This window comes from Bufo bufo, chromosome 3, assembly GCF_905171765.1.
Source record: "Bufo bufo chromosome 3, aBufBuf1.1, whole genome shotgun sequence".
NCBI classification, from domain to species: Eukaryota; Metazoa; Chordata; class Amphibia; order Anura; family Bufonidae; genus Bufo; species Bufo bufo.
The window spans coordinates 396563072-396585265 of NC_053391.1; the positions used below are offsets into that span (position 1 = coordinate 396563072).

Genomic DNA, 22194 nt, shown 5'->3' on the forward strand with positions numbered 1-22194 from the left:
GGTCTGTACTGTATATACAAGTGAAGAGTGTTGTATTCTAAAACTTTAGTTTGTACACTATGGCAGTATTATTTAGCTATGTGGCTGAATACCTCTAGGATCTTTTCATTTGATTGAGGGTGGGAGAGACCAACCTATTATGGAGATATAGATTGGATGGGAGGGGAAAACAAGACCAATAAGCACACTACAAGCATCATAACTTGTCTTATATATATGTATGACCCTGGCTATGCAGAGAACCCAACCCCAGAATCACCAGGAGGAGACATTGCACAGTCAGCATCATGTTCCCTCATCTGTACATGGGAGAGAAGATCCCTCTTGGACTCTATTAGAGGGGTAATGCATTACAACTGTGAAGCGGTGCTGGTACATGAGAGCTAGTGTAGACAGCAGCATCCTAGACTCACAGGAATTACAAAAGAAGTCTGAAACTAGGGGCAGGTTGAATATCAGGTAAGTTAAGGAAGGGTTGAAGGCTGCAACCTAAAACCTGGTGCAACTTTTTTTTTTCTTTTAAAGTCAAGGTAACCACTGCTGTATTTAACAATTATTTTCTTCTCAAAAGGAAACTTCTGGGTAGGTTTAGCATTTTCATCCCCTATACATGTATAGAAACCTCTTGTCCAGGGTTCAATGTGCAGTCAATAATGCAATATATCCAATGAAAGTTCACATCAAATGCTGTTGGTATATTAAAAAAAAATAATACATTTTTTAAATGAACACATGCTCAGTGCCAATCTTCTTTGTTAAAAAACAAAGATTATACATTTTTGATAATCATATAACTTTATTTAAAAAAAAAAAAAAAAATCATCAGTGCCATCAGTGCCGGTGACGTCACCGGGCTTTCTTGCAGACCCATGGAGAGCCCGGTACGTCACCGGATCTCCAAAAAATGCCTTTGCCCTGCGCGATTTAGCGCAGGGCAAAGGAGAGCATCAGAGCATGAACTGCTCCGATGCTCAAGTCATGGGGGGCTGCCGGGGGGAAAATGGAGGTGTGTCCGGGTTCAGCACTAAACCCGGACAACCCCTTTAAGATTGCTTAGATACGAGATCTATTGTTCTATCCAATACTGGTCATACATCCTGCAGTATCACTGGCTTATGACCAGGGTTTGCAACCTACAAAGCTCTACGCAGCCCAATTAAAGAAGTTTTTCTGGATTTTAATATTGATGACTTACTGTTAGAAAGGGTCATCAATATAGGATTGACCGGGTCTGGCTTCTAGCACACCCCACAGATGAGCTGTTTACCACACTGTGTAATAGCCATGGCTGGTTACTGCAGCGCTGCACCCATTCAAGTGAGGAGGCACGGCCACTAAACAATCCATGCCAATACACAATAGCTTCTGAGAAGAGCTTACCTGTCGGAGTGCTGTGGGTCACACCCCTATCTGATACTGATGGCCTATCCTGGGGAGAAGTCTAGAGATGAGCGAAGCCGCTTTGCTTAAAAATTTATTATAATACTGTACAGAGATTAGTCTCCGTACAGTATTAGAACGTATGGGCTCCGATGAGCCGAAGTAAGTTTTTCACGAAGTCGCGCGAGACTTCATTGAATAACTTTGGTAATTAAATATTACGTTGAAAAACCACTTCAAAACTTGGAACCGAACTCTGCTTTGGTTCCGAGTGGTACCTTGGAACTGAAGCAAAGTTCGGTTCCAAGGTTTTTCACTATAATAATCATTTACCGAAGTTATTCAACGAAGTCTTGCACGACTTTGTGAATAACTTACTTTGGCTTATCAGAGCCCATACGTTCTAATACTGTATGGAGACAAATCTCAATACAGTATTATAACGAAGCGTCATAAATATTACATTTCTGGAAAACCCCTTCAGACATCACACCCCTATTGCTCATGTATGTAATTTTGGTTAAGAGAAGACTTAAAGATATCTGTTAGCAGATTTGTACCTATGACACTGGCTGACCTGTTGCATTTGCACTTGGCAGGTGAAGGCATCTGTGGTGGTTCCATGTTCATACCTGCCTGCATTGCTGATAAAAATGATCCTCTAGGAGCAACAGGCACATTGCCATTACACGTAGGAGGTCAGTTCTCTGCACTTTAATTGACAAAGCCAGGTAGTGTAAATGTTATCATGCCTACCTGGCCCTGTCAAAGTGGAAAGGGTGCAGCAGTTGCAGAGAACTGAACCTCTAGGTGCAATGGCAGTGCCCCCTTTGCTCCAAGAGGATCATTTTTCTCAGTAATGCGGGCACATATGAACCTGGGACCAACACAGATCCCTTCAGCTGCCAAGTGCACATGTAACAGGTCAGCCAGTGTCATAGGTACAAATCTGCTGAAAGGTGCCCTTTAAGAAGACGACTGAAGAGGTTTGTGGTCCATGTGGAAAGCAGTGCTTGCAATGAAAGGCAAGATTGGTCCATGCCTTGCTAATAAAGGTTCAATAACCATATCAGTTGGAATATTGTACTCAGTATGAGCTTTCACAACATAAGACGTTGGCTATGTACGATTTATATGAAGAAATGCTTGGCTTCTTACAGTGCCTGATGTCCCCCGAACTTAAACAGCCCCCCTCTAAATGGCCTTATTTTCTAGTTTATGTGCAATTTGTGCATTATTTTGCTTATGGCCTTGTGGCAAAGGGGGCTCATATCCAAGGCTGGGCATTATTATACAGGTTGGATTATGTAAAAAGGCACTTTACCACTTTTACAAATCTGTACATTCTTAAAATCTGTTCACATAATTATCAGCTTTTAACATAATAATATTAAAATATCAGATTTGTTTAAAAAATAATTTCTTCCTTGTGCTTAGTAAAGAAACATCCCTAATAGTACATGTAAAGCAGCATCAGACAGGAAGGTAAGGATTGATCAGCCGTCGAGTCCACATTCTGGAAGGTCTTACCACTGAAGAGTTAATGATACAGTTCTTGAAGAGAAGATCTGAAGTGGATATAATAAAGCACCACAAATGGTAAGCGCTTTACGATTATGAAAAAAAGAATATTGCATCTTGCATTGCAAATACAAGTGAAAATAAGTAATTAAAAGAGAATTCGACTCATTACTCCCCTAATTAAAAGAAAGGTAACTGCATAGAAATAGTACGGTTTGGTAACTTCTTGTATCCAAAAACGGGACATTGCAAACGTGGCATTCTCCAGTCAAGGGCATTTGTATCCAACTTTGGTCTATCAAAAAATATTTCAGGTACAAAACCTCTTTAAGAAAGCTCAGCAAACAACAAAATGGCTTAGGCAATAGCGTCAAGGCACTAACTACTTGATCATGTCGAAATCGGAGTTGCATGTTTAACTTGTACCATACATTTTGGTCAGCCCACACACTGGACAGAGAACTGCCAGGTTCATGTGCCACATACTGAAATTCTGGGGGGAAAAAACATTCAAAACTGAGGATTGCTTTGGTGCTTCCTTAACCATTAACTCTGGCTTCATCCAGTATTGATTGATATGATATATGATAACTCAACAACGTGCTGCTGTATCAAGATCGGAAGACGTGTACTGCCCTCACTACATACTGACGGCAGATTGGGCATTCACTCATTCGCTTGCCACACTTTGTGCAGGTCACCATGTGACCACATTCGAGAAGGACACAGTCGATGGGGGAATCCATGCAGACCTTGCATAGGTTTTCTTCACCGGCAAGGCAAAACTTGCCTGAAAGACAACAATCACGTGTAAGTAACATGACTTCACAGAAGAAGGAACATTGAGAACAAGAATTTCCACATTTCCTTACTACGTAGGTTCTCTCAAAAGGAGTGACTGCTAAAATATGAACCATACAAAAATGGTATTCTGTAAATTAGTCATCATGGAGATTGGCAGCCTGGCCACAGTCTGAATTTGCTGCTTGTAGATAAAATATTCAGATGTGATCAAGTTTACTCTGCCTGGCCATGTCAATCAAAGTGCAGAGGTCAAGGCAGTAGCAGAGAGAGCTGAGCCTCTAGGTGTAACGACAACGCCCCCATTGCTCCTAGAGGCTCATTTGCATATATTAAAATATAATTTTTCTCAGCAATGCAGGTACATATGAACATGGGATTAACACAGATGCCTTCAGCTGCCAAGCGCACATGTAACAGGTCAGCCAGGTTCATAGGTACAGATCTGGTGACTGGTGTCCTTTAAAGGGAACCTGTCACCTCAAAAATGCATCTACATCCCCCAGCAGTACCTCGTAGAAGCCCGCAGCTTGTTAATAATCATATGCTTCATCCTGTTGTCCGATGCTGCATAAGTTCAAAAAACGCTGTTTTATTCTCCATCAGCGCTATAGTGCCGGCCTGCTTGAAGTCAAGGGGGCAGCGGCCTCCTTGCTTCAAGTCAAGGTAACCACGCCCCCTAACCGTCCCCTCTTGCCCGAGAGTGACAGCCTGCAGTGCGGCCGCGATTCCCCAGGTCTCGCGCATGCGCATTGCACCGCTAAAACCCGGCTAACAGCGGCAGCAGGAGATGGAATAGCTCATTATTACAGACCGCCCCGCGCATGCGCGAGACTTGGGGAATCGCGGCCGCATTGCAAGCCGTCACTCTCAGGCAAGAGGGGACAGTTAGAGGGCGTGGTTACCTTGACTTGAAGCAAGGAGGCCGCTGACCCCTTGACTTCAAGCTGGCCGGCACTATAGCGCTGATGGAGAATAAAGGGACTCCATCAGCTCTGAAACAGCCCCTGAAACTAGAGTAGGACGTGTGTAGTGTAAGTGATGCAGAGTCTGGTTATGTCATTCTTATCTTCATACTCTCTTGCATTCTGACACTGTGCTCCAACAAACCAGTAGTAAAATGCATTGAGAGGACTCCCATGCTCATGCACATAATGGAGAGGACTCCCATGCTCATGCACATAATGGAGAGGACTCCCATGCTCATGCACATAATGGAGAGGACTCCCATGCTCATGCACATAATGGAGAGGACTCCCATGCTCATGCACATAATGGAGAGGACTCCCATGCTCATGCACATAATGGAGAGGACTCCCATGCTCATGCACATAATAGAGAGGACTCACAAAGGAGTCCTCTCAGTGCATTTTACTGCTGGTTTGTGGGAGCACAATGTCGGAATACAAGAGTATGAAGATACAAATTACAAAAAATCAGACTCCGCATCACATACACTTGCTCACTCTAGCTCGGAGGCTGTTTCCTTTAATGTGCAGACAATAAAACTACCGATCTAAATTGATTCCTCACTCACATTTATAATACATACAACAATACAATTAACTTACGCTCTCAAACGGCAGCATACATGCAATAATTGTAGTGATGAAAATCCATAATTGATGCGCTGGAGGTTCAGTGTAACCCTAGATTCATTTATAAAATAAACTCTGCCCAGGGCGCAACCACAGAACATATACCGTATACTGCATGATGATGGGCCACCCTGTGACTAGTGGACTGATGTTAGCCTGGACAACATATGGCCATTGTCAAAGATGTTAATGGAAAAATAAATTTACTGCCTTATAATGGTAATGTTTTATACATTTATAAATAAAGAAGGGAAAATATTTTTAAAAATGATGTTTACCTGCATGCTGGCGGTGCAGTGTAATTACAACTGCTTGTCTCTGGGGTGTCGGGAGTCAGACCTCCACTGATCTGATATTGATGACCTATCCTGAGCATAGATCATCAATATCACGTCACTGCACAACCCCTTTAAATATGGTTACTTCTGTAGAGCAAGTTACAGAGGTTCCATAAGGCATCCACCTTTGTGTATATTATATTTACATCATTTATGAAGGATTGCGCTAGTTGCTAAGGACAATTACATAGTGATGTCACCCTGACAATAGATGCTACTATACCACCTTTAGCCATAAGGGATGTAGAACCCTAAGACGCTGGTTTACTGTTAGTGCCCGACTATGGATGTTGGGTGAATGGAGCGGTTCTAGCAGCACCATGCTACAGCGTTCATACACCAGCCTGCCTCATACATTAGATAGATGGATGTATATAAAACTGTTGTGTGCCACACAAGGACATGATCAAGCACAATTCAATCTCTCTGTTCCTTTACCCTTCTGTAAATACATGTCTGTGTAAGACCTGCAACAAGTGTCCTGATGGCTCAGCATCTCAGCGTCAGCTATGCATGACACTCAATTGCCCTGTCTAATCCTTCTCACTAAGGGATATAGTCGGTTAAAAAGGTGACGGTGACACCGCAGATTAGGTATGGCTAGGTTTTTACCTTCTTCTTGTCCCATGGTAACTATGAAGGAGAAAAAAAAATACAAGAAACATATTACAGGACTGGCAGATTCTGACTTCAAAGGAAAGCTGTTCTTTGAAGTTGAAAGGTAGAAAGAAGACAAGTAATAATTTGAAAATCCGCTGTACAATTTGCAGTTCTAAAGAGCATATAAGCTCCGTAATTAGCATTTAGACTCCTGCTATGCTATTATGTGGCATGATACCATTATAACTGGATAATGGGGAAATTACTGTATGGGGTCATACAAGCAATGAAATAACGGAAAAGTAGGTAATGTGCCAAAATTAAAGAGAAGGTAGTAGCATGTGATTACATTGCTAGGTAATTACAAAGGGAATTATGATGGATAATGCCTCGCTACGCTCTGAATATAGATAAGGAATAGCTGCTCTTCTGATTAAAGTTATGAGATAAATATGGCTGCCTTCTTCCAGACACCGCGCCATTCTTCCTGAATGGGCATGAGCTGCAGGTCCACACACAACCCAAGGTTTCCAGAAGAAAGCAGCCATGTTCTCATCTCATGCAACCCTTGAAACCATCTATACCTTTTTGTTGAAGATCCTTCTGCTCGTGGTATAATCTGGTTACACGTTCCATTAGCTCCCACTTTTCACAACAGCCCTTGTAATTCACAAAGTTTCTGGCTAAAATTTCCTTTAACTGGCGCACAGACAAGGATTCAATGTCATCCACGTTGCTGATGTCTGAGAGTGATGCTCTCCTTCCAGGCACAAGGATCTCTTCTGAGTCTGTGGACTGTGAGTAGAAGAATGAATTACAGAGGGGAGTCATTCAGTTTGGGTTTTAATACTTCTATAACAGCGTTCCCGCTTGCTGGTAATACAACTTCATAACAGAATTGTGGCTAGAAACCACAGCTTTAAAGACTATAGGATGCTACCTCGTCCTCATCTTCAGGCGGCTCATTTGTAAGTACTTGTGGCCTCTCTTCTGGAGTTGAAGATAGGTCTCGGTTTGTCTAAAAGATGGAGAAAACATTATCAACAAGCGCAGATATTCTACTCATTTACAGACAGACAGCTGTACTAAAAACCATTCATGAATTATGAATATGATGTGTGTCTGGCATGCCAAAGATATGAAGAATGCCAATATTTTTGGAAAAAGTAGACTTTTTTTCTAATGTTAGGCAACCCCTTTAAATTGGATTTAATATCTTCTGTAATTATTAAAAGGTAATATGGACAAAAATACAAAAACAGCAGTTTTTCTCTGAGCGGTTGTAAAAATACTAAACATAATAGTAGTTACCTAAAACCAGATTTTGTATTTCTAATATGTAGAACTGGCAACAAAGTAGACAGTATCGGAGGCACAGATTGCATTTTTGTAGATTCAGATGCCATATCACATGGGTACATATCAGGAAGGAAGGAAATGTATTTCCAGCTTTAAATCTTTATTTATACGTGTATTTCAATGAGGACACAAGGTAGGAAAGTTAAAAAACACATCCACTAATGCATTTTGAGCTTTGAGTAAGCTCTTACAGTGCATTCACAAGACCATATGTGTGCCATCCGTGTTGCATCTTTTTTTGTGGAGCCATTGTAATAAATCCTATTCTTGTCCGCAAAACATACAAGAATAGGACATATTCTATCTTTTTCTCATCTGTGTCATTGGGGAACACAGCAAAGACCTTAAGTATAGCTGCTGCCACTAGGAGGTGCACACTAAGCAAAAAGTGTTAACTCCTCCCACCAGTTATACCCCTCCTGCAGACACTGAGCTAATCAGTTTTTATCTTCGTGTCCGTAGGAGGCAGACATCTGCTCTGCAGTTCTTGCTTTTCCCCCCCTCGCACTTGGGCCAAGGGTGGAATTATCCCCTGGTTACCCACCTTTGTGCACCGCAGGATGCCCTCAAACAAAGTAAAGGTGGCATGGAGGACCACTAAATCCTCCACCGCCAGCCTCAGATCTTCTCTACCTAGCGCACCGGTCCTCCCTCACCAAAGGGAGCGACCTGGGAGGTGGTGGGAGCTTGTTGAAACCAAAGCTGGACTTCAGGGATAGGGAGTCAGGTTGAGTATGGGGACAAAGCCCCCACCCCTCCTATATCCCTCCTGCTGGCTCCTAGCCATTAGCCAATTTTGTTTTGGTGATGTCAGTTTCCCTAGTTCAGTCATCCTCCATGGGTTCGATCTCCTCCCCCTAGGTCCCCATCATGTCATACCCTAGAGAGGAAGCACCCAGACAGGGGTCCACTATTGCTACCTACTTTGCTTGCGCCCGCTTATTACCAAATTTCAGTGTGGTCAATCCAAGCAGTTATTTAGCATTTGGGGATTTTTTTTGGGGGGGGGGGGGGGAGACCTTGTTTCCCCAGAGTAAGTAATCGCCATCTTACCAAGGACCTAGATTGTGCTTTTGCTCCTAGGAAGCCGTCCTCCTCCGAGATATACTATCGCACTTGGAGGTCTTTTTTTCTCTGGTGTGAGGGCCACCATTTTTATCCTCCTTTTCTCCAGGTAGGCCTCGATTTGGGGTTGGCCCTAAGCTCACTCAAAGACTAGCTATCAGCCCTTTCCATCTTATTTCAATGCCCCCTGACTTCTATCTCAGCAGTCCATACATTTATCCAGGGCGTTAAGAGACTGATACCGCCTTACCATTATTACCCTACCCCTTCATGGGACCTCAATTTAATTCTGGATGCTCTGCAGCTGTCCCCCTTTAAACACCTCCTTTCCTTGTAGCCATCACATCCATACTGTGAGTTTTTAAGCTTGCGGCGCTCTCTGCCAAGCCCCTATTTTTGGTTCTGCATCAGGACAAAGTCGTCCTGCAACCAGTTCCTTCCTTTCTGCCAAAAGGTCGCCCCCTCGTTCCATCTGAACGAGGAGATGGTCCTCCCTTCCTTCTGTCCAGCCCCAGTTCATCCCAGGGAGAAAGCACTTCACACCTTGGACGTGGTACCGGCATTCAAAGTATATCTGGACAGAACAGCCGCCTTTTGCAAGTCGGACTCCCTCTTTGTAGTCCCTGATGGGACTTGGCAAGAGTTTGTGGCAGCCAAGTCCACTCACAGTCGCTGGATCAGGTTGTCTATCGGCGAGGCTTATTGTTCCAAGGGCAAAGCGCCGCACTTTCGGAAGACGGCCCATTCCACTATGGCGGTTGGCGCCTCTTGGGCAAAATGTTCTATTTAAAGGGGTTGTCCAGGATTAGAAAAATAGGACAACCTTTTTCCAAGCACAGTATTATCCATGCCCATGGATGACATATTCCCATCATAATAATCCAGAAGGATTGTCTTTTCAATAAACCCCACTTCCAATGTCCTTGTCTAATAGATTTATTACCATGCTGTATACACTTCACCTTAAAATGTTCCACATTTCAAGAAATGATGTGCTGTTCCTTCAGATTTGCACTGCTTGCTTGGTTATTAATCTTTCTTTATCCCTTTATTATGGGGAAGGGGACAGCTAGATATAAAAAATGTCCCTATTATTTCCTATTTAAAGCGGCTCTGTCACCAGGATCAATCCTATTAAACCAGACAAACCTGCCTTGTCTATTCATATGCAAATGAGAAGTTCGAGCAGCAGGAAGCGGGGCTGAATCCTTTGAGCATTGCCTTGTAACGCCCCTGTGCTCTGCACACTCCCTCCTCCCCTTGATTGACAGGGCTAGACATGCTGAGGGCAGAGCTGTGTCCTAGCATCTACCTATCATATACACTATGTACAGTCGTGGCCAAAAGTTTTGAGAATTACATAAATATTGGAAATTGGAAAAGTTGCTGCTTAAGTTTTTATAATAGCAATTTGCATATACTCCAGAATGTTATGAAGAGTGATCAGATGAATTGCATAGTCCTTCTTTGCCATGAAAATTAACTTAATCCCAAAAAAAACTTTCCACTGCATTTCATTGCTGTCATTAAAGGACCTGCTGAGATCATTTCAGTAATCGTCTTGTTAACTCAGGTGAGAATTTTGACGAGCACAAGGCTGGAGATCATTATGTCAGGCTGATTGGGTTAAAATGGCAGACTTGACATGTTAAAAGGAGGGTGATGCTTGAAATCATTGTTCTTCCATTGTTAACCATGGTGACCTGCAAAGAAACGCGTGCAGCCATCATTGCATTGCATAAAAATGGCTTCACAGGCAAGGATATTGTGGCTACTAATTGGCTGCACCTCAATCAACAATTTATAGGATCATCAAGAACTTCAAGGAAAGAGGTTCAATTCTTGTTAAGAAGGCTTCAGGGCGTCCAAGAAAGTCCAGCAAGCGCCAGGATCGTCTCCTAAAGAGGATTCAGCTGCGGGATCGGAGTGCCACCAGTGCAGAGCTTGCTCAGGAATGGCAGCAGGCAGGTGTGAGCGCATCTGCACGCACAGTGAGGCGAAGACTTTTGGAAGATGGCCTGGTGTCAAGAAGGGCAGCAAATAAGCCACTTCTCTCCAAAAAAAAACATCAGGGACAGATTGATCTTCTGCAGAAAGTATGGTGAATGGACTGCTGAGGACTGGGGCAAAGTCATATTCTCCGATGAAGCCTCTTTCCGATTGTTTGGGGCATCTGGAAAAAGGCTTGTCCGGAGAAGAAAAGGTGAGCGCTACCATCAGTCCTGTGTCATGCCAACAGTAAAGCATCCTGAGACCATTCATGTGTGGGGTTGCTTCTCATCCAAGGGAGTGGGCTCACTCACAATTTTGCCCAAAAACACAGCCATGAATAAAGAATGGTACCAAAACACCCAGCAACTTCTTCCAACAATCCAACAACAGTTTGGTGAAGAACAATGCATTTTCCAGCACGATGGAGCACCGTGCCATAAGGCAAAAGTGATAACTAAGTGGCTCGGGGACCAAAACGTTGACATTTTGGGTCCATGGCCTGGAAACTCCCCAGATCTTAATCCCATTGAGAACTTGTGGTCAATCCTCAAGAGGCGGGTGGACAAACAAAAACCCACTAATTCTGACAAACTCCAAGAAGTGATTATGAAAGAATGGGTTGCTATCAGTCAGGAATTGGCCCAGAAGTTGATTGAGAGCATGCCCAGTCGAATTGCAGAGGTCCTGGAAAAGAAGGGCCAACACTGCAAATACTGACTCTTTGCATAAATGTCATGTAATTGTCGATAAAAGCCTTTGAAATGTATGAAGTGCGTGTAATTATATTTCACTACATCACAGAAACAACTGAAACAAAGATCTAAAAGCAGTTTAGCTGCAAACTTTGTGAAAACTAATATTTGTGTCATTCTCAAAACTTTTGGCCACGACTGTACTATATCAGTGGTGGCGAACCTATGGCACGGGTGCTAGAGGTGGCACTCAGAGCCCTCCCTATGGGCACCCGTGCCCTGGAAAAAGTCTAAGGTGTACCAATATGCCTTAGACTTTTCCTGCCATTCATCAGCGAAGGACGCACTATGAACAGCACAGGCAGAGCATTGAATGTAGGCAGGCTATTATAGCTAAGTGATAAAGTACATGAAAGATATGCTGTATTGGACTGTAGTATTCAGGGTAAATTGCTGTGTTGGCATTGTGCCATAAATAAGTGGGTTTTGGGTTGCAGATTGGGCACTTGGTCTGTAAAAGGTTCCCCATCACTGTACTATAGCTTCACTACACTGAGATCTCCTCAAAAAGCTAATATACATACATATTACTGCTTTATTCACAGGAAGAGCTTTTTTTATTGATATTTTTTTTTCTTCCACTTTTAAGGCTACTTTCACACTGGCGTTTCTGGGTCCGCTTGTGAGATCCATTTCAGGGCTCTCACAAGCGGCCCAAAACGGATCAGTTCAGCCCTGATGCATTCTGAATGGATAATGATCCGTTCAGAATGCATAAATTTGGCTGCGTTTGGCCTCCGTTGCGTTTTTTAGACTGACTATGCAGAGCCTAACGGATCCGTCTAGATTTACAATGTAAGGCAATGGGGATGGATCTGTTTTTCACCAACACAATATGGTGAAATTGAAAACTGATCCGTCCCCCATTGACTTTCAATGTAAGTCAAGACGGATCCGTTTTGACTTAGACTTTTTTTTGAATGAATAATGCAAATGGATCAGTTATTAATGGATACAAGAGTTTGCATTATTCGTGCGGATCCGTCTGAGCAGATACAAGACGGGTCCGCACAAAACGCGACTGTGAAAGTAGCCTAACCCATAATAAAAGTCTATATCCTTATTATATTGAGAATTATGGGGGTCATATACTGTATGACCAGATATACGCGATTTCTTCCCCGCTCACGCCAGGTCTAAAAAAGTGGGCAGGCCCGTCTCATTTATAATTTGTTATGCCTGGTTTAGGGTTCATGCACACGACTGTTGTTTTGCAGTCCGTTTTTCATGGATCCGTTGTTCCGTAGCTGAGTTTTTTTTTCCTCTGATTTAAGTCCTCTTCCGTTCTGTTATTCCACAAAACATATCCATATGGTTTCCATATGCGATCCATTTTTTGCAGATCGGAAACAGTAACTTATTAATCACCAAACACATGAGCAATATGGGCTGGGCATAGCATGTCTACAGTATGGATCCGCAAAATACGGATGACATACGGAGGTGTTCCGTGTGCGTTCCGTATGTTTTGTGGACCCATTGACTTGAATGGGGCCCCAGAATGTGATTTGCGGACAATAATAGGACATGCACTACTTTTTTGCGGAACGGAAATGTGGAAACTGAACGCACACTGAGTACCTTCCGCTGTTTTTGCGGACCCATTGAGGTGAATGGTTCTGCATAAGGTCTGGAAGCGGAAAGGAAATACATTCGTATGCATGAGCCCTTAGACATAGAAAATGGTCTAAATGTAAGACAGCAAGGAAGCTGTCTTACATTCAGAATCCGCGCTGGATGTCATAGAATTCCGTTATGACCCGTGGTAACTGAATTGCCAGAAAAAACGAACAACAAGCTCGAACTTCAAAACATGAAGTTCAGTCATCAGTATCGATAGGTGGGGATCCAACTCCAAGAACCGCCACCGATCAGCTGTGTGAAGAGGTTGCAGCCTCTTCCTAGGCCAGTGATGTCACATTGCCTAGGCACAGCTCAGTCCCATTTATCTGAATGGGGCTGAGCTGCAATACCAAGCACAGCTGCTGTACAATGCACGTCACTGCTTGGCATGCTACAAGGGAGCCACAGCGCTCACTAGAGCACCGCGGCCTCTTCAAACAGCTGATCGTGGGGGTGCCATACGTCAGACCCGCACTGATCGCATACTGATGACTTTTCCTGAGGATAGGTCATTAGTATTAAAGTCTTGGAAAACCCCTTTAATTTTCATTAGCTTGTCCACTTCTGTGCAGCACAATTGTTTTCATTCTGCTACAGCTTGCTGTGGGCAGAATTACCAATGGACTACAGTTCCCATGACTGCTACCCCCCTCACACAGACTTTGCTCCTATTTGCAGCTACCTGCAAGGTATAAGATGGTGGTATAGTCACACACACCCATTTTCACAGACCAGACATGCTCTGACACTATAACATCAGCTATTCAGCATATGAGATGGGAGAGGGAGCCACGCAGGAATGTGGACAGGCATCTGATGTGAAATGTGCCATACTTCTGGGAAGGGTAGAGAAGAAAACATCATGTGTTCACAAGATGGCGCAAGAGATGAAAACAAAGAGCATATCCACGTGACAATGTGAGACTGTCTTACGGAGACATTTCAGCAACAGCAGTGAGAAATCAATACGTATTTAAATAGCTAAAAAAAACATGAATCAAATCTAATACATATCTTACGGACCACTAGCATACATATATTATATTGATTTCAACTAGTAAAGTGACCAGTGAGTAGAAAACACATCTATTGCATACCTCTCAACTTTTGAAAAATCGCAGAGGGACAATATGTGCGCTGCGCATCGCGGCAATTGTCTTTCATACTAGGCCACGCATCTAACTCCGCCCAAAGCATAATTACTGACTATCAGAACTGCAGCAGCGGGAGATCGGTAAGGTAAGTTCCTTTATTTATTTTTTTACAGCATGTGGAGCATTTCAATCTCCCTTTAAATATTAGCTGTTAAGTCATCGGATTATAGATATTTTAAGGTCCAAATAATGAAGTTATGGTCTAATATACAGGTAGAAACCATACAGATAGTATAGTAGGAAGCAATTTAGTAAATTTATTAGTGCACTTTATGCATTCATTCCCCAGGTCAAAAAGAGGGATCAAAGAGGGACAGAGGGACTTGGGTCAAAAAGAGGGACACTTGGGAGGCATGTCTACTGTGCCAAGTACTAAATAGGATTGTGATGGCTTTCATGTGCCTTTTTATCATTGCTTATATTAAATGTAAGAAAAACAATAGAATATGGCGGAGCTCACCTGAATCACCACCAGTGGAAGACCCGGAAAAACGCCAGGAACCAGGCGTGGAGGAAAGCAGCAAGAGAAAATAATCCAGCTTCCAGGATGGTAGTGGTAATTCGTAAAAATCTTAATTCGATAGGTGCAGAATAAAATCCAGCATGTACATCTACGCGTTTCGGATCATCAGGTTCTGATCCTTACTCATGACAATAGTATATGCCGGCGATATCATGGGCTTAAGAGTACAGGCAGTGGAGAGGGTTAATTGTCCTAAGCGAGGTGGCGACCACAGGTGCGCTCTTCTAAACAGAGAATCTTACTGGATTTTCTCTATGGACACACGCATACCAAAGGGACTCAATCGCAGACAGGATTTAATTTTACACTATTGATCCTTGCACATTAGGTCTTTTACTAGTATTTCAGTATTTTAAATTTGCATGTAAGGAGGAGTGGTTGTTGCTAATTATCTCCACCTGAGTTGTCCGGCCTACTTTCTATTTAAGACCGGCACTAGGCATATACTATTGTCATGAGTAAGGATCAGAACCTGATTATCCGAAATGCGTAGATGTGCATGCTGGATTTTATTCTGCACCTATCGAATAAAGATTATTACGAATTACCACTACCATCCTGGAAGCTGGATTATTTTCTCTTATATTAAATCTAAGTGTATAGCATTGATTTAAAGCACTGTAATTAAGAAATTCTAGATTCCAGTCTTCTTGCACTTTCACACTTTGCAAGAACTTAGAGGACGATCATACAGACAGGCACCCTCGATGAAAGTGTGCAGGAGACAGCACATGTACGGCTCTGCTCAGACATTCACCATGGCTTCCAAGTATAATGGTCTGTCGGGGGTTGTCCAAGTTATATTTATTGATGACCTATCCTCAGGATAGGTCATCAATATCAGATCGGCGGGGACCGACACCCTGCACCCCCACCGATCAGCTGTTTGAAGAGAAGGCGCGCACCGTGCCAGCGCTGCCTCCTCTTCACTGTTTACCTTCTCGTCGTTGCATCTGCAGAGGTGAGCAGGTGTAATTACACCCAAGCCGTCCCATTCATTTCAACGGGACGGCTCATTCCTATACATTTGTATAGGAGCGATCCGTACCATTGAAATGAATAGGACGGCTTGAGTGTAATTACACTTGCTCACCTCTGCAGATACAACGGCTAAAAGGTAAACAGTGAAGAGGAGGCAGCGCTGCACGGCGGGCGCCTTCTCTTCAAACAGCTGATCGGCGGAGGTGCCAGGTGTTGGACCCCTGCCGATCTGATATTGATGACCTATCCAGAGGATAGGTCATCAATAAATATAACTTGGACAACCCCTTTAATGGCAAGAACGGCGCTGCATGCTGCACTATTCTTGCCTTGAATGGTTAAAGAAACCCCACTGATGGAGACACAGGGAGTACATTCCTAGGACCACCACAAACACTTTGACCACTTACTGTTGGAATGTTTTGTTCTGTGCGGATCTGACTCGAACCTGTCATTTGGCTGTTCTGATTAGATGAAAACGATGGAACGTTCAATACATCTGGATAGGAAACAGGTCTTAGAGTCAATACAAGCTGTACCAGGTCTTCTTTCTCTCGGCACAAGTCTGTGGGTACACCTCTCATTGATAAATAGTCCCGAAGATCTTTTACTTTGAGTTTAAGTAACTCCTCTCGGGTAAAAGAAGTGGAGCGTATCCTCAAGCACAATTGACAAAGAGGTAGGCCATCATTTAATCTTATAAGACATGTTGCACAGAAGTTATTCCTACAATCCATGCAGGGGTTCTAAGAAAGACACAAAATGAAAATAATTAATACAAAAACTTAAAATATCTAATCTGCTCAAAAAAATAAAGGGAACACAAAAATAACATCGTAGATCTGAATTAATTAAATATTCTTCTGAAATACTTTGTTCTTTACATAGTTGATTGTGCTGACGACAAAAATCACACAAAAATAAAAAAATGGAAATCAAATTTTTCAACCCATGGAGGTCTGGATTTGGAGTCACACTCAAAATTAAAGTGGAAAAACACACTACAGGCTGATCCAACTTTGAAGAAATGTCCTTAAAACAAGTCAAAATGAGGCTCAGTAGTGTGTGTGGCCTCCACGTGCCTGTATGACCTCCCTACAACGCCTGTGCATGCTCCCGATGAGGTGGCGGACGGTCTCCTGAGGGATCTCCTCCCAGACCTGGACTAGAGCATCTGCCAACTCCTGGACAGTCTGTGGTGCAACGTGACGTTGGTGGATAGAGCGAGACATGATGTCCCAGATGTGCTCAATTGGATTCAGGTCTGAAGAACGGGCGGGACAGTCCATAGCATCAATGCTTTGTCTTGCAGGAACCGCTGACACACTCCAGCCACAATAGGTCTAGCATTGTCTTGCATTAGGAGGAACCCAGGGCCAACCGCACCAGCATATGGTCTCACAAGGGGTCTGAGGATCTCATCTCGGTACCTAATAGCAGTCAGGCTACCTCTTGCGAGCACATGGAGGGCTGTGCGGCCCTCCAAAGAAATGCCACCCCACACCATTACTGACCCAATGCCAAACCGGTCATGCTGGAGGATGTTGCAGGCAGCAGAACGTTCTCCACGGCGTCAAGACTCTGTCACGTCTGTCACATGTGCTCAGTGTGAACCTGCTTTCATCTGTGAAGAGCACAGGGCGCCGCCAGTGGCGAATTTGCTAATCTTGGTGTTCTCTGGCAAATGCCAAACGTCCTGCACGGTGTTGGGCTGTAAGCCCAACCCCCACCTGTGGACGTCGGGCCCTCATGGAGTCTGTTTCTGACCGTTTGAGCAGCCACATGCACATTTGTGGCCTGCTGGAGGTCATTTTGCAGGGCTCTGGCAGTGCTCCTCCTGTTCCTCCTTGCACAAAGGCGGAGGTAGCGGTCCTGCTGCTGGGTTGTTGCCCTCCTACGGCCTCCTCCACGTCTCCTGATGTACTGGCCTGTCTCCTGGTAGCGCCTCCATGCTCTGGACACTACGCTGACAGACACAGCAAACCTTCTTGCCACAGCTCGCATTGATGTGCCATCCTGGATAAGCCCCATTTTCATATAGTACAAAACTACTGGTTGCCTACTCTTGACATGTGTGTACTGAACAATGACATTAAAATATAGCTTTTATTACTCACTTATTAAAATTTGAATGTACTATCTAACCTACTATTAAAACTATCTAATAGAACCTCTGATGTGCTATGTTGATTACTAGCTATGCTATTATAATAGTAGCCTGGTAGCGGCGCGCTTGCTCCAGTCACTACTTCGTTGTTTAGAGCGGAGTCTACATTTGTCACAGGCCCGTGCCCCTGAAGACGCCATGTATATGGCGAAACATGTCGGGGGGCAGTGTATGAGGTTTTAGACTGTATAGACCTCTGCCTGTGACAAATGTAGACTCCGCTCTAAACAACTAAGTAGTGACTGGAGCAAGCGCGCCGCTACCAGGCTACTATTATAATAGCATAGCTAGTAATCAACATAGCACATCAGAGGTTCTATTAGATAGTTTTAATAGTAGGTTAGATAGTACATTCAAATTTTAATAGGTGAGTAATAAAAGCTATATTTTAATGTCATTGTTCAGTACACACATGTCAAGAGTAGGCAACCAGTAGTTTTGTACTATATGAAAATAGAGTTAAAAGTGCCTCTACATGTGTAGGGTATAATTTTGGAACAAGTATCCTGGATAAGCTGCTCTACCTGAGCCACTTGTGTGGGTTGTAGACTCCGTCTCATGCTACCACTAGAGTGAAAGCACTGCCAGCATTCAAAAGTGACCAAAACATCAGCCAGGAAGCATAGGAACTGAAAAGTGGTCTGTGGTCACCACCTGCAGAACCACTCCTTTATTGGGGGTGTCTTGCTAATTGCCTATAATTTCCACCTGTTGTCTATCCCATTTGCACAACAGCATGTGAAATTGATTGTCACTCAGTGTTGCTTCCTAAGTGGGCAGTTTGATTTCACAGAAGTGTGATTGACTTGGAGTTACATTGTGTTGTTTAAGTGTTCCCTTTATTTTTTTGAGCAGTGTATATATACATATACACACACACACGCACACACACACACACGCACACACACACACGCGTGAGCATAGCAGTGCCCACTGCTGGTGTCAGTGTATGGGGCCGCATTGCTAGGACATTACGCACAACAAAGCACGTGAAGCTCCACACAATTACACGCTCGAGGTCAATGTCATGCACTGTTTAACAAGGCTGAGGATACACACAGTAACCTGATTGTTTAAGTGACAATACATGGTTGATGTGACAACTTGGGTCAGCAGATCACTAAGCAAACAAAAGATGTAATTCTGTAGACAAAGCTGGACACAGCTTAGATAACGGTTTTCAGAGAGGACAAGGGTTTTTTATTTTGTTAGGCCAAGATAAGTGACTATATGGGGGGATGGAGTCCTACCACACATTCAATTCTGGTGGCAAGAAGTTACTGTTCAGTTACAGGCAACATAAGCATGACTATAATAGTCATAAAGCGGAGCATGTCCTGTGACAAATAGTAGAATAAAAAAATTATGTTAAATTCCTTACATTCAGTTCAGTATTTCAAATATTTATTCATATATTCAGTTTAATAAAAAAAATTCTGTCCATGAGCTGATTCCAGAACATTAACTGTAAGTCTACATTCAGACGACTGTATGTGTTTTGCGGTCCGCAAAACACGGATGCCGGCTGTGTGCATTCCACATTGCGCACCGCACATGGCTGGCCCTATTGCAGACAAGAAAAAGAAATGCTCTATCTTTTTTGCGGGGACCCGGAATAGAACTATGGATGCGGACAGTCCACGGTGTGCTGTCCGCATCTTTTGTGGACCCATGAAACCCAGAAACATGGTTGTCTGAATGCACCCTTACAGTAATAATAAAAAAATAAACTGCCATTGCAATTCAGCACTATAAAACGGTACATGCCAGCAAGTATGGCAACTGACAGCTGAGGCCATAGATTGGCTGCAGTAGTCTTACGCCAATACTGCATGTCAATTCTGGCAGCTTGTAAACAAAGATCTGCCAGGGGCCACTGCGGCATTTGCACTGGATATGTTGGGCTGAACACAGAACCGAGCAACCCCTTTAATTTCTCTCGTAGTGGCACTTCATGGGACGCCCTTTAATGCTTAGGGACCTTCTAACAAAAAATTATTGTTTAAACTCCTTTATAGAAACACTACTGTTTTGCCTGTAGTGTTCACTGTGTGTAGACTCAGCTTTAAGGAGTATGGAACATCTGAGTACTTACTTTTCTACCGATGCCTTGTAGTCTGGTGCCACAAGCTTTGCAGGTAACTTCTGAAACTGGGGGAGACGTTCTGATGGTTTGGTTGGGGCGCTCATGTGTTCTTGCACTCCGATGGTTCTCTTCAAGCTCAGTATCTACACACAACCAGTTACAGCATGCAGCCCACATAATCACACCTGCTTAAAAGAAACAGAAAGCTTAAGAAGCCTGCTAAGAAAACAAGCACATTCATGAATATACTTCATTGCAGTGGAATAGTACATCAAATTTAGAATTAAAAGTGGCATACGTGGATCACCATACAAACAGCAAAAGTAATTCTATATCTAGTACAATATACCTAAAATTCCACAAACTTTCCTTACACAAAAAGTGTAAAATTATAAGTATATACTAAAAATGACATGTTTAAGCGTATTTTACATTTAAATTAATGTACATAGAACTAAAACCGAGTAAATACTGTACATTGCTTTACTTATCTTCTATTGATCCTATTCACAATGAGCTGAACTCATTATTTCTCGGTCGCTCAATTTGACCTTAGAATGTGCTCTGGCGATTTACAATGTAAAGGCCCCTATAAACTTTAGTGTGACAGAGGAAGCAGACTACTCCCTCTGTCTCCCATCTGCACCCTGCAAATGCGATTGTGGCGTGCTGGTGTTTATATGCAGGCTGGGACCTGGTGTAAGGCCCCAAGCCTGCCTTGAGTGTTCTCCACCAGGCTGCGCCTCTCCGACATTAAAATGCAATGCACTATATGGATAGTGTATTGCATTTTTGAAGCAATCAAAAGATAGTCTATTATACGGTAGTTCTCTCGAGGGATTATTACCGGTAATTGGTTAAAAAAAATTGAAAACATTAAATAAAAAGTCCAATTAAAAAATATATGCTTTTTCAGTGAAAAAAATTGAAATAATAAAATATCCCCCACAAGTCTAGCATCACCCTGTCTGTAACAACTCTCACTACACAAATATCATGTAAATTATCCCCTACAGTGAACGCCATAAAAACAAAAAAATGCCATAATTGCTTATTTTTAGTCACCACCCAAAAAACAATAACAAGAGATCAAAAAGTGTTATTTACCCCAAAATGATACCAAATGAAAACTACAAGTCGTCTTGCAAAAATCAAGCTCTTACAAAATAAAAAAGTTATGGGTCTTGGGATGCAGCGAAGCAAAAATATTTACATCTTTTTTAAAAAGGGGTTTTATTGCACAAAGGTAGTAAAACATAAAATTTAAAAAACTATGGGCCAGATGTATCATGACTGACAGCTCACTCCACTTTAACATATGGCTAAAGTCAGTTTTAGCCAAGTCAGATTTAAGATCGGCCCTTTAAGACTGTAATAAATGTGGTTTGACGGTAGCAGTTTATCCGTCAGTAAGCAGCTTTACGAAAAAGTCGCATGTTTTTTATGAAAAAGTCGCATGTTCTATTAAAAAGTCTCATAAGATAAGCATGGTCCTCACTGGAGTGAAATTGCGACTTTTTTAATAGTCCCAATAGTAAATCTGTCTAGAGATTCATTTACATAATAAAACACGCCCACTTTCAGAAAACTGGCGAGCATAGTGCAGAGCAGAAAAAAGTTGCAAATTTGTGCGCAGTTTTAGTGTTTGGGACTTTTTTGGGGACTTTTTCACTCCATTATTCTGACCTGAGCTAATGATAAATCTGACCCTATATGTATTTGGTATCGGTGTAAGTGTACTAACCCAGAGAATAAATGTTATTTATGCCCAAAAAAATGAACACCGCAAAATTTATAACGTAAAAACTCAGTGGCCGTATTATTACCATCTCCCTCTCAGAAAGAGTTCATAAAAGTTAATCAGAAAGTAATGTTTCCCAAAATGGCACCATTAAAAACTACAACCACAAAAAACAAGCCCTCATGCAGCTACACAGACAGAAAAATAAAAAAGTTATAGCTCTTGGAAGGCGATGATGAAAAAAGGAAGAAAAACGCTTGGTCAGTAAGGCCCAGGCCACAGGCTGGCCACTAAGGGGTTAAAGATAGGTCCATCACCACTGCTAATATGTCTGTTTTAGCACATGATCGGTCTATTCAGGAAGTTGGCAGTCGGGACCAGGAGACCAGTGAAGAGAAGTCGGAAGCCATGGAGCTGGAACCAAGCGGCAGGGACCAGTATGGATTTCTCCACAGGTCCCGATGTCTAAAAGCGGACAACTCCTTTCATTAGATTTACAAATCTAATATGTGT

At 42.9% G+C, this 22194-nt stretch overlaps 1 protein-coding gene across 4 annotated transcripts in view; it reads right to left on the reverse strand.

The window, feature by feature from the left end:
• Positions 1 to 1558: 1558 nt before the first annotated feature.
• RFFL (ring finger and FYVE like domain containing E3 ubiquitin protein ligase) overlaps positions 1559 to 22194 on the reverse strand; it is a 59134-nt gene continuing 38498 nt past the window's right edge. For 2 of the 4 annotated variants that reach the window (XM_040424802.1, XM_040424798.1), the window contains exons 2-8: positions 19950 to 20125; positions 16098 to 16433; positions 7179 to 7256; positions 6823 to 7033; positions 6251 to 6271; positions 2104 to 3691; positions 1559 to 1957 (exon numbers count right to left, since the gene is read on the reverse strand). In XM_040424802.1, the coding sequence (XP_040280736.1) occupies positions 3513 to 3691; positions 6251 to 6271; positions 6823 to 7033; positions 7179 to 7256; positions 16098 to 16433; positions 19950 to 20117 (993 nt within the window). In that variant the 5' untranslated portion in view covers positions 20118 to 20125 and the 3' untranslated portion in view covers positions 1559 to 1957; positions 2104 to 3512. Of the gene's footprint in view, positions 1958 to 2103; positions 3692 to 6250; positions 6272 to 6822; positions 7034 to 7178; positions 7257 to 16097; positions 16434 to 19949; positions 20129 to 22194 lie in introns of all 4 variants that reach the window. The other 2 variants (XM_040424801.1, XM_040424800.1) reach the window with 1 other exon arrangement.